This window comes from Capra hircus, chromosome 8 (assembly GCF_001704415.2).
Source record: "Capra hircus breed San Clemente chromosome 8, ASM170441v1, whole genome shotgun sequence".
NCBI lineage: Eukaryota > Metazoa > Chordata > Mammalia > Artiodactyla > Bovidae > Capra > Capra hircus.
This window is the reverse complement of record NC_030815.1, coordinates 46,025,599-46,043,650: the sequence shown is the minus strand read 5'-3', so window position 1 is coordinate 46,043,650 and position 18,052 is coordinate 46,025,599. Positions and strand designations below refer to the sequence as shown.

At 43.4% G+C, this 18,052-nt stretch overlaps 1 protein-coding gene across 2 annotated transcripts in view; it reads right to left on the bottom strand.

Annotated features, from left to right (window-relative positions):
* The window catches only part of MAMDC2 (MAM domain containing 2), a 163,746-nt gene extending 146,057 nt beyond the window's left edge, over positions 1 to 17,689 (bottom strand). For both annotated transcript variants that reach the window (XR_001295975.2, XM_005683720.3), the window contains exons 1-2: positions 17,252 to 17,689; positions 16,815 to 16,928 (exon numbers count right to left, since the gene is read on the bottom strand). Coding sequence is in view for 1 of the 2 variants with exons in the window: in XM_005683720.3 (XP_005683777.2) it covers positions 16,815 to 16,928; positions 17,252 to 17,285 (148 nt within the window). In the remaining variant the exon portion in view is untranslated. The remainder of the gene's footprint in view (positions 1 to 16,814; positions 16,929 to 17,251) is intronic.

Genomic DNA, 18,052 nt, shown 5'->3' with positions numbered 1-18,052 from the left:
TTCCTGATAACTCGGTTGGTAAAGAATTCATCTGCAATACAGGAGACCCTGGTTTGATTCCTGGGTCAGGAAGAGCTGTTAGAGAAGGGATAGGCTACCCACTCCAGAATTCTTGGGCTTCCCTTGTGGCTCAGCTTGTAAAAAATCTGCCTGCAATGTGGGAGAGCTGGGTTTGATCCCTGGGTTGGGAAAATCCACTGGAGAAGAGAAAGGCTACCCACTCCAGTATTCTGGCCTAGAGAATTCCATGGACTGCATAGTCCATGGGGTCACAAAGAATTGGACACAACTGAGCAACTTTCACTTTCACTGTTGAGTCTAATAAGCCTCCCTAAATGTCTAACCATGATGAGGTCAGGTACTAGGGAGCAATCCCTAGTCCAAGTGGAGTTTGGGAGAGACGTTCATGATGGATGATGGCAAAGACCAAGAGGTAGAGAGGCTGTTTGGGAGAAGAGGCTGTCAAAACAGTCAGCCTCGGAGAGGCTGGAATCCTACTCCTTCTAGAAGGCAGAAGTTAGGTATTGCCCTTCTTTGGAAGCCCCTGCAGCATCAAATCCAGTGCCAGACACCCAGTGGCAAGACAATGGAACAGACACTGGCTTTGGCACAGACAGACCTGGACCTATTCTGCTATGGCTGTGTGATCTGGGGCAGGCTGAGTCACCTTGCTGGTTCTCAGCAGCTGTGTCTTTAAAATGGAGATGGCCACATGGATCATATAAAATTATAATAGGATTTGGAGATAACATGGCCATAGTATCTTCAGCATAGAGGCTAAATGGTCATTATTATTATTTCATGCCTGAGGATCTCACTGACAAATAATTTTCCATACTATATATTATAGCACCACATAAATAACTGACCAATCATCTAAGAATTGAATACTGAGCCTCTTAGTATAATGTCCATCAGGCCCTTGTATTTTATAGACAGATATAAACTCATTGATCAACTGCCTAGGGCTATGCTTTCACTGCTAACTGCTCATAAGTTTTTATATTTTCAGTCAAAACTCAAAACCAAATATCACTTTTATGTGGAATCTAGAATACGACACAAATCAACGTATCTCTGAAACAATAACAGACTCAGATATAGAGAACAGACTTGCAGTTGCCAAGGAATGGCAGCAGGTGGTGGAGCGGAGGGAAGGAAAGGGAGTTTGGGAGTAGCAGAGGCAAACTGTCATACACAAGATGGATAAACACCAGTATCCTACTGGATAGCACAGGGAACTATATACAATGTCTGTGACCAATCATAGTGGAAAAGAATATGAAAAAGAATCTATGTATCTCTCTCTCTCTACATATAGATGTATAACTGAGTACTTTGCTGTACAGAAGAAATTAACACAACATTGTAAATCAACCGTACTTCAATAAAATTTTTAAAAAAGTAATTAGACATTAAAAAGTAAACAAATAAATATGTAGGCATGACTGAAAAGAAAAACAGAAAACCTTGAGACAGAGATGCATGTATTTCTTTAGCTAACTTACAAAGTAAGTTTGATCAGGGGGTCATTTGTTGCCTTTGCTCCAAGGATGAGGGATTTTCATTGTCTTTCTGCTTATATGGTGTCTCCTGCTTATATCCCTACTGATTTGAGCTCCTTGCTCCATAACCCAAGAAGACAAATATTACACTTCTATTTCTTTTCTTTTTCTTGGTATGAGGATACTTGACACATTTTCAAAACAAGACCGTAAGATTATCAAGGAACATAAGTTCTACTGGAATTTGTCCAAAGAATGCGGGGCAGTCATGGGGGTGCTTGGAGTATGAGTTTCTCACAGGAGTTCCCATCGTAACCTCATTTAGAACTTGGAACCAGGCAGGAATTCTGTTGTCCCAGGGTCCCATGCCATTTCTAAAGAAAAGGACTGATTAAAAATTTCTTCAGATTAGAATTTATTTGGTGATAGGGCCCTTGTGTATGAAAGAATCTGAAAGAATGTCCTTACATGGTTCTCTTACTCATTCACATCAGAACTTAAGGAGAAAAGCTTCTCACCTCAAAGTGCAGTGGGAAAAAAAAGAATATTATAATTGCTATATCCTTCACAGAACACAGACTGGAGCCAGAAGACCTGTTACAAAATATAGTGTTGCCAGCTGGGATCACTGTGGCCATAGGTATGTTACCTGTGGATGCCTCACTTCCCTTAACCCTAAAATGAGAATGAAAATAAGACTCAACTCATTAAGCTGTTGGGACAATTAAATTAGTTAATAACATCAAACATAGAATAGTATATGCTGCTGCTGCTAAGTCGCTTCAGTTGTGTCCGACTCTGTGCGACCCCAATAGTATATAGATGAGTATTTAAGAGTTAGCTACTTATAAGTATCATTATTATTTCTATCCCAAAGATGCTTTGAGGCTCCATGTTAAGGGAGAGTGTGGAAACTAACTGGCAGAATGATTCTTTTCCCAGTCTTTGGAGAGAAATGTAGGTTAAAATCCAGGCTTCATCATTTACCTGCTCTGTGACTTTGGGAATGTTAAAAAAAAACCCCAAAAACCTCTAAATCCCAGTTTCTTCATCTGTAGTGAGTATCTCCTCACTGGGTCACTGTAAGAATTCAGTGAGATTATACATGCAAGGCATCTACCAAAGTGCTTGGTATATAAGAACTGCCCAATAAGTGTTGGATAAAATAGTTGCCATTATTCATCTACTGGGTCTTCTGGCTCAATGCCAACACATTCACCCAGTGCTCAGTAAATGCTTGCAAATGGTCTTTACGAAAAAAGATCTATGGGTAAACATTAAAAAAAAGGTTAAAAAAACATTAAAAAAATTGATGAATCCATTCTTCAAAATATTTAAATAAAATACACCAGTCATCATCCTCAGTGCCTGGCTAGGGAAACCTTGATGGCAAGTCATTCAGCTGGTGACTGGTGATCAAGGCTAAAAGAGATTGGAACTCTGAGTCTCTGCTGTTTACTCTCCAGGATCTTTCCTTTGTCCAGTGTTTCTAAGGAGAAGTTCTTAAATCACTTGAGTGTCAAATTCAGTGTCTACTGTGCAAGCCATGATTCACTGCACATTTGGATGGAATGATGGTGAATGTTATCTATTTTTCCAGGACTCATTAATTTTCTAACAAATCTTAGACTACTAGGCCAATATTATGCTCAGCAAGAGATCGCCCATCAATGTATCCAAACTTATTTTATGACAGAATATTGTCGCAAACTTGTGAATGAGTTCCTGCTCGCCAAAATGACAAATGAATGGAATTAATTAAAGATATAAACCATTTCACACCCTTTTCATCTCCCAGCAATTTTTATTGTGAGTAGCTGAGTTCGTAGAAAGGCAAGAGGCATGAGAGATATTCTGAGAGACCGAGAAACTTTTTTGACAACTAAGCTGTCCGTTTTCAGCTGTTATGAAGCAAACAGGTTGCCTTCATCCTCTCCAAAAGTTGCTTAATGACATACTTGACAGACAAGAGGCCCATTTGGATCAAAATTGAACATGACATCATTGATAATTATTGATATATTTTTTAAATAATGGGAGAGGTTTAAAAACCTGGAATTTATGCTCTATAGCTTTCAGAGGGTCATTTTACAGAACACTCTTTAGAGTTTATGTGTATATAAAGCAAATAAGTCCTATTTCACAAGCGCAAGATTAAAAATGAAACATGCATGCCTAGTAGCCAAGATATGGAAGCAACCTAAGTGCCCATCAGCAGATGAATGGATAAAGGAGATGTGGTGTATACAGAACGGAATACTACTCAGTCATAAAAAAGAATAAAATAATGCTATATGTGACAACATGGATGGGCCTGGAGGATATTATGCTGAGTGAGATAAAACAGAAAAATACCATATGATTTCACCTATATGTGGAACCTTAAAAAAATGAAGAAACCTAACAAAACAGAAACCCATTTATAGATACACAGAGCTAACAGGTGGTTGTCACAGGGGAGAGAGGTAGGAGAGGGAGATTAAGAGGTACAAACTTTCAGCTACAAAACAAATAAGCCATGGGGATGAAGTGCAGAGTGCAGGCTAAGTCACTTCAGTCATGTCTGACTCTGCAACCCTAAGGACTGCAGCCCCCCAGGCTCCTCTGCCCCTGGGATGGGACTCTCCAGGCAACAATACTGGAGTGGATTGCCTATCCTTTCTCCAGGGGACCTTCCTGACCCAGGGATAAAACCTATGTCTGTTACACCTCCTGAATTGGTAGGCAGATTCTTTACCACTAGCACCACCTGGGAAGTACACTGTACGGAATACAGTAAATAATACTGTAATATGTATGTACAGTGGCAGATGGTAACTAGACTTACTGTGGTGATCATTTTGTAATATAAAAAATATCAAATCACTATGTTGTGCAACAGGAAATCACATAGTGTTGTAGGTCAATTATACTTCAAAAACAAACAAACTCATAGAAAAGGAGACTAGATTTGCAGTCACCAGAGGTGGGGTTTGGGAGGGAGGGGGAGTTGGGTGAAGGTAGTCAAACCTAGGCAGTATATTAAAAAGCAAAGTCATCACTTTGCCACCAAAGGTTATGGTCTTTCCATTGGTCATGTATGAATGTGACAGTAGGACCATAAAGAAGCCAGAGTGTCAAAGAATTGATGCTTTCAAACTGTGGTTCTGGAGAAGACTCTTGAGAGTCCCTTGGATAGCAAAGAGATCAAAACGGTCAATCCTAAAGGGTGACTTTCACTTTCACTTTCAAAGGCAATCATCCCTGAATATTCACTGGAAGGACTGATGCTGAAGCTGAAGCTCCAATACTTTGACCACCTGATGTGAACAACTGACTCACTGGAAAAGACCCTGATGTTGGGAATGATTGAAGGCAAAAGGAGAAGGGGGTGACAGAGGATGAGATGGTTGGATGGCATCACCAATTCAATTGACACGAACTTGGGCAAAGTCTAAGAGATGGTGAGGGACAGGGAGGCCTGGCATACCGCAGTCCATGGGGTCCCAAAGAGTTGGACCTGACTTGGTGAATAAACACACACATGGTCAAAAGGTACAAACCTCCAGTTACAAGATAAAGTACTAGGAATGTAATGCGCAGCATAGGTATAATTAGTGCTGTTGCTATGTTACACAGGAAAGTTAAAACAGTAAATCCTAAGTGTTTACATCACAAGGAAAAAAAATTTCTTTACCTGTTATTTTGATTTGATATGAGATGATGAGTGTTTATTAACCTTACTGCAGTAATCATTTCATGATACATATGTAAGTCAAATCATTATGCTATACACCTTAAACTGATATAGTACTGTATGTCAACTACACCTCAATGACAAAAAAACAAATTAAAACCCAAGACAAAACTATGCATCTTCAGGTATGTTATCTTCAATATAATTTCTCTTTTATTATACAATATTCAGAGCTGACTCACTTGAAAAGACCCTGATGCTGGGAAAGATTGAGGGTAGGAGGAGAAGGGGATGACAGAGGATGAGATGGTTGGATGCATCACCGACTCAAGGGACATGGGTTTGGGTGAACTCCAGGAGTTGTTGATGGACAGGGAGGCCTGGTGTGCTGCAGTCCATGGGGTCACAAAGAGTCGGACACGACTGAGCGACTGAACTGAACTGAACTGATTCAGTAAAGAACCACATGTAGGTAGGTTATTGACTATTTCATGTTGACAATGAAGATGAAAATCTTCAAAGATAACATGTAACCTATGGTATATTAGAGCTTTTTAAATGTGAGTTCAAAAGGTTCTACTCTTCAGTGTTTTCTTTTTTAAAAAAGGTACCAATGCATAACTCACATTTTCCGCAACAGAATTTGTAGAAAGGGAAAAAGATTTTCATATGCTTATTCCCAATTTTCAGGATTTATAGTGGAAAACCAAAGGCTTTCCATAAGGCTTATATTTTAAAACAGGCTAATGTAGAGTCACAAAACAATTTAAACACACTCCAGTCTATTACCCACTTTTTTCATAAAGTCAAAATTAGAAGAAATCTGCAGAAGCTTAAAAAAGAAAACATTAAGTTATGGTATCAGACAATATGGTTTTAGTCATAAAACATTGGTAAGCCAAGAATGCAGTTTCTCGGTGAAGTTAAAGCATATTAAAGTCATCTTCATTACAAGCATGGCCCCAAATAACACTTCAGCTCTCTTTGGCAGTGAGGCAAAAGTGTTTCAAATAAGGAATGGAAATTTTTCTGAGAGTAGAGCTAAGTTATATATCACAATATTGTATAATGTTGCTGGATAGCAATATTGCCATTCTGTTAAGAGTAATGGAATAAGTACCAAAGTGCTCGTGTAGTGTAGTGGGGCAACTGGCTTGCAAAAATACATCTATCTGTGTACTCTTTTAATCTGTTCACAGTAGGAATAGATGAATTTGAAGTTGAGGAGTATTCCTTAAGACTGCCAAAGTATTTTAGGTCAAGTCGTAAATTTTCCCTGAAGTTCTCTGCCAAGATTATGCTGAGGACTGAGAAGAGAATCCTCAAATGGCTCCAAAATTAAACTTTATAATCTATTATGGAAAAAATAAGTAAAAGTATATTTCCCTATCTTGGCTTGATTCCAAAGCCTTACTACCATATAGAAGGCACGCTGGCTGTAGCTGGGGCCTGAAACCCAGGGCAGAGTGCGAATGCTGGGACACCATGAGAATTTTGCAGAGGATTCCCAGTGTCTCTAGGGAAGCACAAATCTTTCAGGTCTGTCTCCCATGGTGATGACCTCTGGAAGTATGAAGGTATCAACCTATTCTGATGGGAAGGTGCTCAGGGTCCAGTGAGGCGCAAGTCTTTTGAGTTGGATATGCTTGGGTCCACATCCTGACTCTCTGTATCGCGCTGGGCATGTTACCTCCATCTCTCTGTGTCTCCTACTTCCACATCTGTAAAATGTTGATAATAACCACCTCCGGGATGGTTGGTTGTTATGATGGTTACAGATAATGACAATAAATATACTAGACAGGCACCATGATATGCCACCTATGGGTCACAAACCACGGCAGCACAGGAAGCTATCGTGTAACCGTTTCACTAGGTATCGCTTCACACTTCTCACTGGGAACCGTTCCTAATACAGAAATACAATATGCTACGCTGTTCAAGTTTCCCAATACCCAAACATTCTGCAACTTCTAGAGGCCTGGTTTTGCTTTTTATTAAGTAAGTTCCAGGATGCATCCTAACTACCACAGACTCAGCCCAATTTCCTATACCCTCTAGATTTACAATAGGAATAAAATGTCACACATTTTGAAGCTGACACAAATGTCATCAAGCCACTCAATGGACGGTTCTTGGGTTATGCCAGTTGAAGAAATCTGTATGTTCTTGGGACTTCCCTGGTGGTCTAGTGGTTAAGAATCCACATTGCTTTGATCCCTGGTCAGGGAACTAAGAGCCCACGTACTGCGGGGCAGTTAAGACTGTGACAGAACTAGGGAAACCTGCACACCACAATGAAAGATCCTGTATGCTGCAACGAAGACCTGATGCAGAGAAAAATGAATAATTTTTTTAAAGAAATATTCTTGAGGTTTCCAAATTGTCAAAGTGGAAACTGGGTCTCCTGTAGGGCTAGTGAGGAGGTCCTACTGTCTCCTGAACCTTCTTTCTTGACTAACCCTTTCCTCTCACTCTACAGACAGGCACAAGCCTTCCTAAGAAACAAGGAAAAGAAAAACAAAACCTCTTTCATCACAAGTTTCTTCGGAGGTATGGGTAAACCTCTTTCTGAGAAACAGGGAACATTGAACTTCTTTGCTGAGAGCTCCGCTGTCAACACTCTCCCTCCATTCTTCCACCAGGGCAGGTAGGGTCTGTCCTGAGCGCTTTACTGACACTTCACTCATGTGAGCACCTAACTGTTATTTTCAACAGGCAAGTCGTAGAGCGCCCACCTCTCGGCTTCCCTGGGTCCTGTTGATCACCTCCTCCTTTTGACCCTACAAAGTCCTTTGGCTTTTGTGGCCCTATTATTTTCTTAATTCTCCTCCTCTATGTCTAAAGTTCCTTCTGTTTCCTTTTTTCCACCATCTCCTTCCTATGCCTGATCCTTAAACATGAATTTAAGGCTCCACCTTCAGCTTCCTGCTATCTTCACTTTCTACATTCTCTTTGGGGGAATCTTGTCTATACTCAAGGTTTCAACCACCATCTTTACACTGAAGATTCCCACAGCTATAGTGGGAATAGTCCTACCCAGACTGTTCCTGACTTTCAGCTTCTTCCATCAAAGTCCTACTCAACACCTCCACCTGGATGTTTCCCAGGTAACTCAGAATTGAACACACCTTCTTCTACTCTAATACAATTTTCCTTTTGAAATTCTGCAACTGTTGACACCCTCAAACATATGTCTGCCCAAACTAGAAATCTGGAAGTCACTCTCTATCTGACTCATTACTCCCACCCAATCAATAAGCAAGTCCTGCCAGATGAGTCCCTGTTCTCATGCTTTATTTACTCTCCCTTTTACCCCTACTCCCTTTTTCCTATTTCAAGCCTCATCATCTCTTAGCTGAACCACTGCATAGTTCCCTATCTAGCCTTCCCGTTATCATCTTGTCTTCCTCAAATCAACCCTTTTCTCAGCTACTGAATTGGAGAGCAGGCTGCATCACACTGCTTCTTGTCTACAGTATAATGAACAGGCAGGTCCAGAGGTGCAATAGTAAACAATCATGGCAAAGTCACACAAATGGTTCCTTCAGTGGGATCTCGCCAACACATTATATCTCTTTACTCTTGCCCAAATGTAACTCAGATCTCTAGACTTCCTGCTGATTCTAAGAACTAACTGATACCCTTCCAATAAACTTCTTTTGCACTTGATTTAAACAGTCTACTTATGCTGTTTGCAATGAAGATCCTGGGCTAGTATACAATTCCTTTTGCTCTCTAACATAATTACAGATTTGTGTTTGCTCCTGTTGGTCTAAGGTGCCTGCAAATGGCAGGGGTCATGACTGTGAATGTATTCCATGTACTATCTGTACTCCAACAACCAACATAGTGCCTGATGGATAGTGGGTATGCAAATATGTGTTGACAGAATGAATATTCTTTAGAAGTGTTTTTTTGTAAAAGATATGATTCATTCATGATACTATGAAATTATGGCATGATACCACTTGTTTTATTTTATTCATAAACTCAGAACCCTCCCTAAAAACACAGATAAATGTCTCACAAGGTAGAAAAAGCAAATATTTTTGCAGATGTCACTGAATTTCTCCATAAGTCACATCAGTATGGAAGATTCCTTTCTTCAAGTAACAAATATCCCTGTATGCTTCTACCCATCAGGGTAGGTACTATTTATGTCTCCCACGTGAGTTCCTTAGAAACAACAGCTCTCAATAGCTAGTCCAAAGTTTGATCATCTTTTGCCAAAAATACTTTTTAGACCATCAGTGTCTCTCTCCAGGTTGCACTGTGATTGTTTGTGATGGCAGAGGATCAAAGGACTCAGGCAGTCCTGATGGGTAAATAATCCAAGGGCTATTTGTCCATTGGTATGTCAGGGATGAAACAGATCATGTATTGGTGAGGCAAACTGAAATACTGCTTCACTGTTATATTTGGAAATTGCAACAGAAGACTCCAAAGTCTTTGAAGTCTTATGGTAGGAAGGATTATTAAACACAACCTCTTTCTTTACAGGGGAAAATGTCAAGAACTTTTTTGTTTTTTTTTTTAAAGAAATTGATCTCAATAAGGGCTTTAGAGATTGATTAAATTCAAAATGTTTGTTGATACCACACATGTCAGGTGCTGTGGGAAGTATGTGATCCCTGTTCTCAACGCATAACTCAGATGAAGTGAAGAGGTGGGGACTCCAATAAGGAGACACTAAGAAGAAGATTTACAAAGTGGAAAGTGAAGAGAGCCATGGGAAGGGGAAACAAAGAGGAAAGGAAGAAGTTTATTTACTTGGGAAACTCAAGGACTGTTTCAAAAAAGAGCCATACATTAAAGCACAGATAGACTTAAATAGGCCAGGATGGAGCCAGGGAATGAAAAAGCAGGATAACAGGGAGGTACAGAACAGCACAAACAGAGCAAGGAGGCGAGAAAGTAAAGAGCTCATTGAGTGAAGAGCATGTTGGGGATACACGGGGGGGGGGGGAGCGGGGAGGAATAAAAATATAACTGAGGGTAAATTACAAAGGCCCCTGAGTGCCAAGCTAGGCAGTTTGTACTTTATTCTATTTGCAATCGGTAATCATTAAAGGACCCTTAGTAACAGCACGTTCCTTCTTTCTACATCTGGCTGGGGAGAGGAAGGAGGAGTTGCCCATTCTTCTCATCACTGTCCTCAACCCTGGCCACGTATCAGAATCACATAGGGAGTTTGTTCATCTACTAATGTCTGTTTGTTAACAGTGCCAAGTCTGGCCCTGTATGTGGTCAAGTAAATCAGAATCTCTTGTGGTAGGGCCTGTGTACGACTATTTTTAAAGAAAAATTTAGGTGATTTTAATGTCCAGTCAGAGCTAAGAACCATTGGCATAGGTGTAAGAATTTCTCGATAAATTTCTATTTTTGTCAGGAGTGCTTTGTTGATATTAGGTGTGACATTATGCTTTACTTAATTAGGTTATGGCCTAATGGATACGATGGGCTCCCCAGGGGGCTCGGTGATAAAGAATCCACCTGCCAATGCAGGAGACACAAGAGACGCAGGCTCAATCCCTGGGTCCAGAAGATCCCCTGGCATAGGAAATAGCAACCCACTCTAGTGTTCTTGCCTGGAAAATTCCTTGGACAAAGGAAACTAGCAGGCTACAGTCCACGGGGTTGCAAAGAGTTGGACAAGACTAAGCAACTGAACACACACACACAATGGATATGATAGAAATTTCTGATATACTGTGGAAGTTCTTTGCTCTTAAATAACTTCCTCATTTATCACCAGCAATATGTTCTGTGTTCAGTACCACCTTCTTTCTCTAGATATTTCATACACATACCTACATATGTATAAAATTAAACATACAATCAAACACCGCAAGAGCCTAGATCTGAATGTATGAATACACTTATATGACTGAGTTGATTAAGACACACACAAGAGAAATTGAGGGAGAGTGGTGGGATAATTGGCAGAGGTGAAAATCAGGGTTGACCAACCAAAATGCTCAGTTCAGTTCAGTTTAGTCATTCAGGTGCATCCGACTCTGTGACCCCATGGACTGCAGCACGCCAGGCTTCCCTGTCTATCACCAGCTCCCAGAGCTTGCTCAAACTTATGTCCATCAAGTTGGTGATGCCATGTCAAAATGCCCAAGACACATTCAACTGTCTGCTGATCTTATGCATCGAGATACCCACTACTTCTATTAACATACATGCATTTTAATCAACTTCTTAAAAATTAAATGCTATTTAATAAGACAGAATTAGGACTGTTACTGAGATGACCTACCAAAAAAAGGTTCTGTTATTTTAAGAACCAGGATTTTTTGTGAATACCATATCCCAAAATGCAAGTCATAAAACATGGGGGTTGCTTGCATGCTAAGAGATTTGAAGATGACAATAAAAGCAGAAAGTCCTATGACAAGAGATTACTTTTTCCTCCCAATATATTGTGACCATAGCTGACTTCTGTGATTACGAGAAGGCAAACATCCCAAATCCAGGACACCTTGTTAGGGATCAGGCCAGGAACTAGGTAGCAACTTCCTATTCAGCAATTCTAACCTGAGTAGAGAAGACCCAGACTGGGTGTTGGCTTTGATAGGAAGAAGGCTGGCTAGACAGTGCCTATGTTCAGAGAAGTGAGTCATGGCAGGGAGGAGCAGGGAGAGATTACCAGTCCAGGTAGGTTAAGTCCCAAGTGGAGGAGCCATGTAAGACAACCTGGGAACTCTGATATGGAGGCCAAGGGTTAGGGACATGCCCCAAAACTGAGGGGTTGAGAGCTCAGGGGCCTCCTAGAAGGCACCAGCAGCATCAATATAGAGCCTGATTAATGCTGAGGCTTTCTGGGCTCCAGTGTGCTCCTCCATAAAATAAGGAGGTTGTACTGGGTGAACTCCATGGCCCAGCCCTAGGATCTAGGATGCTGGGCAGAGCCAGAACAGAACTGAGGTCATACTTAGGCACAGCTCACAAGAGCCAGGTTCGACTGGACATCAGAAGTAGCCTGGGTGGGCCCAGGAATCCCTTGTGGCACTGCAGGAAGAATGTGGCCTGGGGTCGACTGTTTCTCCAAGAGGCATACAGGGAACACCTCAGTCTTGTGCTGCTCCCAGCTTTTGCACAATGTGGGGGCTGGCTTCAGCAGAGAGGGTGTCAAGAAACCAACCAGCAGAGGTGATGCAGGTTCAAACAGGTCCAGAGGGTGGGAATTCCCTGGATGAACTCAGGGTGATGTCAGAGTGGGATGCTGAGCCATTCTCCCAGAATCAGGAAAAGAGCTATAATCTGCAGAAAGGGAGGACTGATCATTCTCCTTCAGGAAGGTCTTTGGGATCCTGACCAGACTTTGGCTTTAGCTGGGCCTCAAGAAATATCACGCAGGATTTATCACTATTAATAATAACTAGCACATGACTGAGTAAAGAGCTGAATTCAGCTGACCAAGTGACTGTAAGTGTCCTTACGAGAGAAGTAAGGGGTTTGGTGAAGAAAGGAGAGTGACAGGAAGAGAATAAGGCATGTACTTACATTGAGATTTCAGCACACTCTACCACCACCCCACCACCCTACTCCCACCCCCTTGGTTAATGCAAATGTCTAGCTGGCCAGCCTGCCACAGATACTATCACTTGCTCCGAGGTACAAATACCATCCAAATTCTTCCTGTATTAGACATTTCCTCAAACCTTGACCCCCACTGCTGTAGGAAAAAACCACCTCCTCTACAACAAGTGTTTTGAATTTCCTTTTTTACCTGACATATGTCCACATCTGCCTTACTCTCTGGGGTGCTTTAGTGCCCCAAACTTCTAATAAAGGAGTAGTGCCTGGATTTGGATTTTACTCTCTTCCTCCTGCAGTTCCTCCAATGACTTCCTCACAGAGCCAGCTTAAAGATACTAAACCGAGGTGCCCAAAAATCAGAACAAAGCCAAAATCCATCCAATGGCTAATCTGAATCATGACAATTCTGATGTGAGGCCAACTTTACAGTCTCCAAGAATCCTCAGCCGAAGGGCTTCGGCCCCCACAGCTAGCACTGGGCAAGTGGAACTGACAATCTTGATTTCTGCTGAGGATGACTGTTAAAGGGGTTCCAATATTCTCTGAACTGTGAATAAAGATTTTTTGAGATAATGAATGAATGAAGATTTTTATAGGATAAAATAGGTCTCTTCTTTCCAGGATTTAATTCAAACCTAAATCTTAGAAGCAATTTCAAAGTTTGATTCTGATACAATCTCACTTGCCTTGACAAGTGAGAGAAAATGAAAATATTCTACCAAAAACATGGAGGTAAGTCAAGAAAACAAGACCACATTGCCAAAACTGGAAAGTAGATGAGACTAGGTTCTAGTACATGCTCGGCTACTCTGATGCCATCCTCTGTTCCCCAGGGGCACCCTCCATGGTGGAGTGCAATCAAGTCAACACATTGCCTTGTCAAAACTCATCCATTTTGTGAAAGGAGATTAAGCATATTTCAAAATGGCCATGAGCTAGGGATACTGGAATTGTAACTAGCAAGGCTTAGAGACCTAATACACTAAATAAATCAAAGGGGTGGACCTCACATACAATTTTGGGCAGCTGGGAGGTATTTTGAGACAACTCCTGATGTGAATCTCCTATCCTAAAAAGGCAAAGGTGTTAATCGCTCAGTGGTGTCTGACTCTTTGCAACCCCATGGACTGCAGCTCACCAGGCTTCTCCGTCCATGGGATTCCCCAGGCAAGAATACTGGAGTGGGTTGCCATTCCCTTCTCCAGGGGATCTTCCTGACCCAGGAATCGAACCCAGGTCTCCTGTACTGTAGGCAGATTCTTTACCGACTGAGCTATCAGGGAATGAAATTCTAATTGGCAGATTTGTTTCTCCACTTAACCCTCTTCACTGGGCTTTAGCATTGATTGCTCCACCATAAATTAACCTACTGACCAAGGACATCAAAGAAAGTGCTATTTGCATTCCAAATTCTTTAGGCAAAAGTCACTGAAACTTACAGCTCTCTATGCTGCCATGCAACACACAGAGGTGGATGGAACTAGTTTCAAAGGGTTTTTACAGCCAGCTGAAGTAAATTTGCAGAAAGGCTGGCGAACAGCTTGCCAAATTTCAGCTTGGAACAATTTCATTATCTTTAATTTACCAACCTAGCAATGGGTTTATAATAGAAATTCTTAGTGATGGCTTCTCAGGAGGCAACCACGGCAGCTGGCACACACCTACCTCACTGCACCTCTGGAGTGGACTGCTACGTCCAAATTCTGGCCACTGAAAAACACGATCTGTAAGGACAGAAGCCTAATGGGCCTGCTCCCATAGAAATGCTCAGAGGCGACTGAATTACCTTCCCCCAGCCAAGCCAGGAGTCCCAGCCTTGAGCCAGAAAGCAGTGACTGTTAGATGTTAGAAAGAAAGTAAAGAGGAAAGCAACAGTGCCTTTATTATATGCTGTAAACCGCAATCACCTTCCCCTATAAGCATCTTCCTGTTTTCCTGGAGGGGCACTGTTAAACTGCCACTGGTGCAGAGGTGCCAACTCAGCAGAGAGTACTTCCTGTGGGTCTGGACAGCAGTCGAGTGTGGCGGGATGTGGCCTGCCCACTGACCCAGGAGCAGGCTGCCAGGGGGCCACCATCCTGACAGAGGCCTGACAATGGGGGCACAGGACTGAGGCTCCTGGATTAAGGGGTGATGCTGATTTCCTTTTCTCAGTGCCAGACTAGGGTGAAGCAAAAGGGGTGTCTAGGGCACAAGATTGAAGGAGGTTTTCACTCTCAGGGTCATGCAAGTGGCTCTTTTACCCTGGTCCTAGCCCTGCACAGAGCCACCAGCAGAGGTAGGGGGATGAGTAAGGTCAGTGATTCTCAAAGTGTGATCTCCTGACTAGCAACATCACCTAAGTACTTACTAGGTATGCAAATTCTCAGCACCCTTCCAGACCCACAGACTCTGAAACTCAGAGGTGAGGCCCAGCAATCTGTGTTTTAATATCACCACAACCCCCCCTCCCCCGCCCATCCCAGATAATTCTGATGCAGCTAAAGCACTGTGCTAGAGAATAATGCTCTCCAAAGCCCGTTGTGTGGCCCAGGCCATTGCTCAACATGCTTCACACACAATCAGAACAGGGAAAGGAGTAGGGTGATGAGATGAAAGAGATTTCCGTACGGCAATCAGCAAGGTAGGAATTCCTCAAATAATAAATCAGGAATTGATTTTTTTCCAGCTATCCTTAAGTATTTGGTACTGAAGACTTAGCAAGAGTTGGCAATAAATAACGTTTACTACTGAGTGGTTTCCTCCTGTTTTTTCCCTGATCTAGTCAGTTCAGAGTTGGCCACTGACTGATTACCTTGGTACGTGGGCCAGTCGTCTAAATATTCTAAGACTGAGATTCCCTCCTCTGGAAACTGGGGTTAACATCACCTCCCTGCCAACATCAGGGAAGCTAGAATATGCAAAACCCCAAGGATAAGCCTGAGGCAGAAAAGCTGTGATGGCACTTTACACATCCTGAGCAGGGGTTCTGGGCCCCCACCTTCTCCAGGGAGGTTAGATAATCTGGGGGCCTGAAGACAACTGAGAGGGGAAGGAGATTAACTGATCTCTTTTATGCTGTGGCATTTTTTAAAGGAGGCTATTTTCCAGTCCCGGTGACCTGGGACATCAGGCTTCTGAATGGGGTGGCACAAGCAAAAGAAAGGAAAGAAGTAGAAATATATATATATATATATATATATATATATATATATATATATATATATATATATATATATACACTAAATAAATAAAGGGCAGAAAACTGTATCACATTTAAGATCCCACATTTAAACTTTGTCACTAGACCCCAAACAGTATGAGCGGTGAGGCAATGACCAATGCAAGCCAGCTGAGTGACCGCAGACACACAGCCATACACTTGGTTTCCTCTTTTGCCAAGTGCTGACTTATAAATCAACAATAATATGAGGATGATGTCATGCAACAAAACGCTGTCAAGCACAACACAAACGTGAGGTTCACACTGAGGTCTCATCACAGAGGAGCAGCACCACCGTTTCTGCAGGATGAAAGGAAAACTTATCTCACCCAACTTGCCCAGCTCACAAAGGTGTCTACTGAGGACGACAGAGCCTGTTGACCTGCAGAGGGCACATAGCTGGTGGGAGACAAGCATCAGCTGTGTCCCCTTTCTCCCTTTCATTAGGGAGTAGGGGGGAGGGGCGAAATCTCAGCGCTTCTCGCCAAGGGCCAGGTAAACAAAGGACGCCCCACCCAACCCCCATCTCGTCACTGGCCATTCATGCAGCACAGCTGAGAGCTGGAAAGATGATCCATGACACACTTTTTCTCCCGAGAGTATGTAACTCCAAGATAATAACATTATCCATGCGGAAAGGGCTTACCTTGTGGCTCCGCTGGTAAAGAATCCGCCTGCAACGCGGAAGACCTGGGTTGGGAAAATCCCCTGGAGAAGGGAAAGGCTACCCACCCCAGTATTCTGGTCTAGAGAATTCCATGGATTATATAGTTCATGGGGTCACAAAGAGTTGGATACGACTGAGCAACTTTCACTTTCATGCAAAAGAGCCACCCAGCCAAAAAAGTTCAGGTTGGGCCCCTGTGCACGAGCCCCTTACCTTCCTCATTTAAAATCCACGGCAGGAACTCGAACACCGAGTCAAAGCCGCAGGTGTTCTCCTCGAAGGTGCAGGACCCCGCGGGCAGGTCCAGGGTACTGGCAAGCTGCAGTGCTGTGGATACAAAGCGAGTTTCAATTCGGGCTGGGTCTGGGGAGCGTTGGCAGCAACTCAGGGCACCCTGGGGAACTACCTGGTGGAAGTGGAGGAAGGCGTCCAAGATGGGGCGGGAGAGGGATGTGCTACTGCCGCCCCCGCCCCGGGAGCTTCCACTGCAGGACCTGTGCGCAGCCGCTGGGCTGGGGAGGGACGTAAACGGCTGCTGAGACGCTGTCCGTAGGCACCCTTAGATGGCCCAGCTGGACTACCGGGGCTGCCGGATTGGGAGAGGGTTACAAAAGCGCCCCATGGGGATAGCCCCCGGGTCCAGACCTTACCTTGCACTGCCAGGAGGACGCTCCTGAACAGCATGGTAGGGGAGGACTGGACAGAGGAGCGAACCGCCAGCCCGCCGGGACAGGCTGCTCCCGGTGGAAGGAGCGTGGGAAGCAGAGGCACCTCGAACCGGGGGAGGGAGAAATCAGAGGCAAAGAGCACTGGAAGCTGCCCAACTTTGCACCGCGGCTCGGGAGCCGAATGGAGGGCTGAGGGTGCCTGAACTGGGAGCGGCGCTTGCTGAGCTGCAGCCGCGAGGCAGCTTGCGTCCCAAGTGAAGCCAGCCGCACAGCTGGTCCTGCGCGAGGATGGGGCTGGGCGGGGAGGAGACAACTGCACACTTTTGAAAAGCCAGCCAGGACTGGCTGGGACAGGAGAGGTCGGGAGGCAGTGACACGGTTCGGGTTCTTTTTTTTTTTTCTTTTTCTTTAACCTTTGTATTTTTTTTTAAACTTTTTTTTACTTTACAATACTATATTGGTTTTGCCATACATCAACATGAATCCGCCACGGGTGTACACGTGTTCCCAATCCTGAACCCCCCTTCCACCTCCCTCCCCATATCATCTCTCCGGGATTCTTAAAGGCTTGGGACCAGACTCCTGTTAGCCGCTGGAGAGGGCAGGCGTCCCAGGAGCCCCTCGGGATGAGTTGGGGCTGGAGGCGCCCCGCCCCTCCCATCCGCAGTGGGAACCAGCTTATTTCTGGGTACAGCCTCTCTCTATCTGGAATGCCAGTCCTGCAGGGCTGGCCCTAATTTTAACCTTTTTTCCTCAGGATGGAAAAGGGTGGAATTCTCTTAG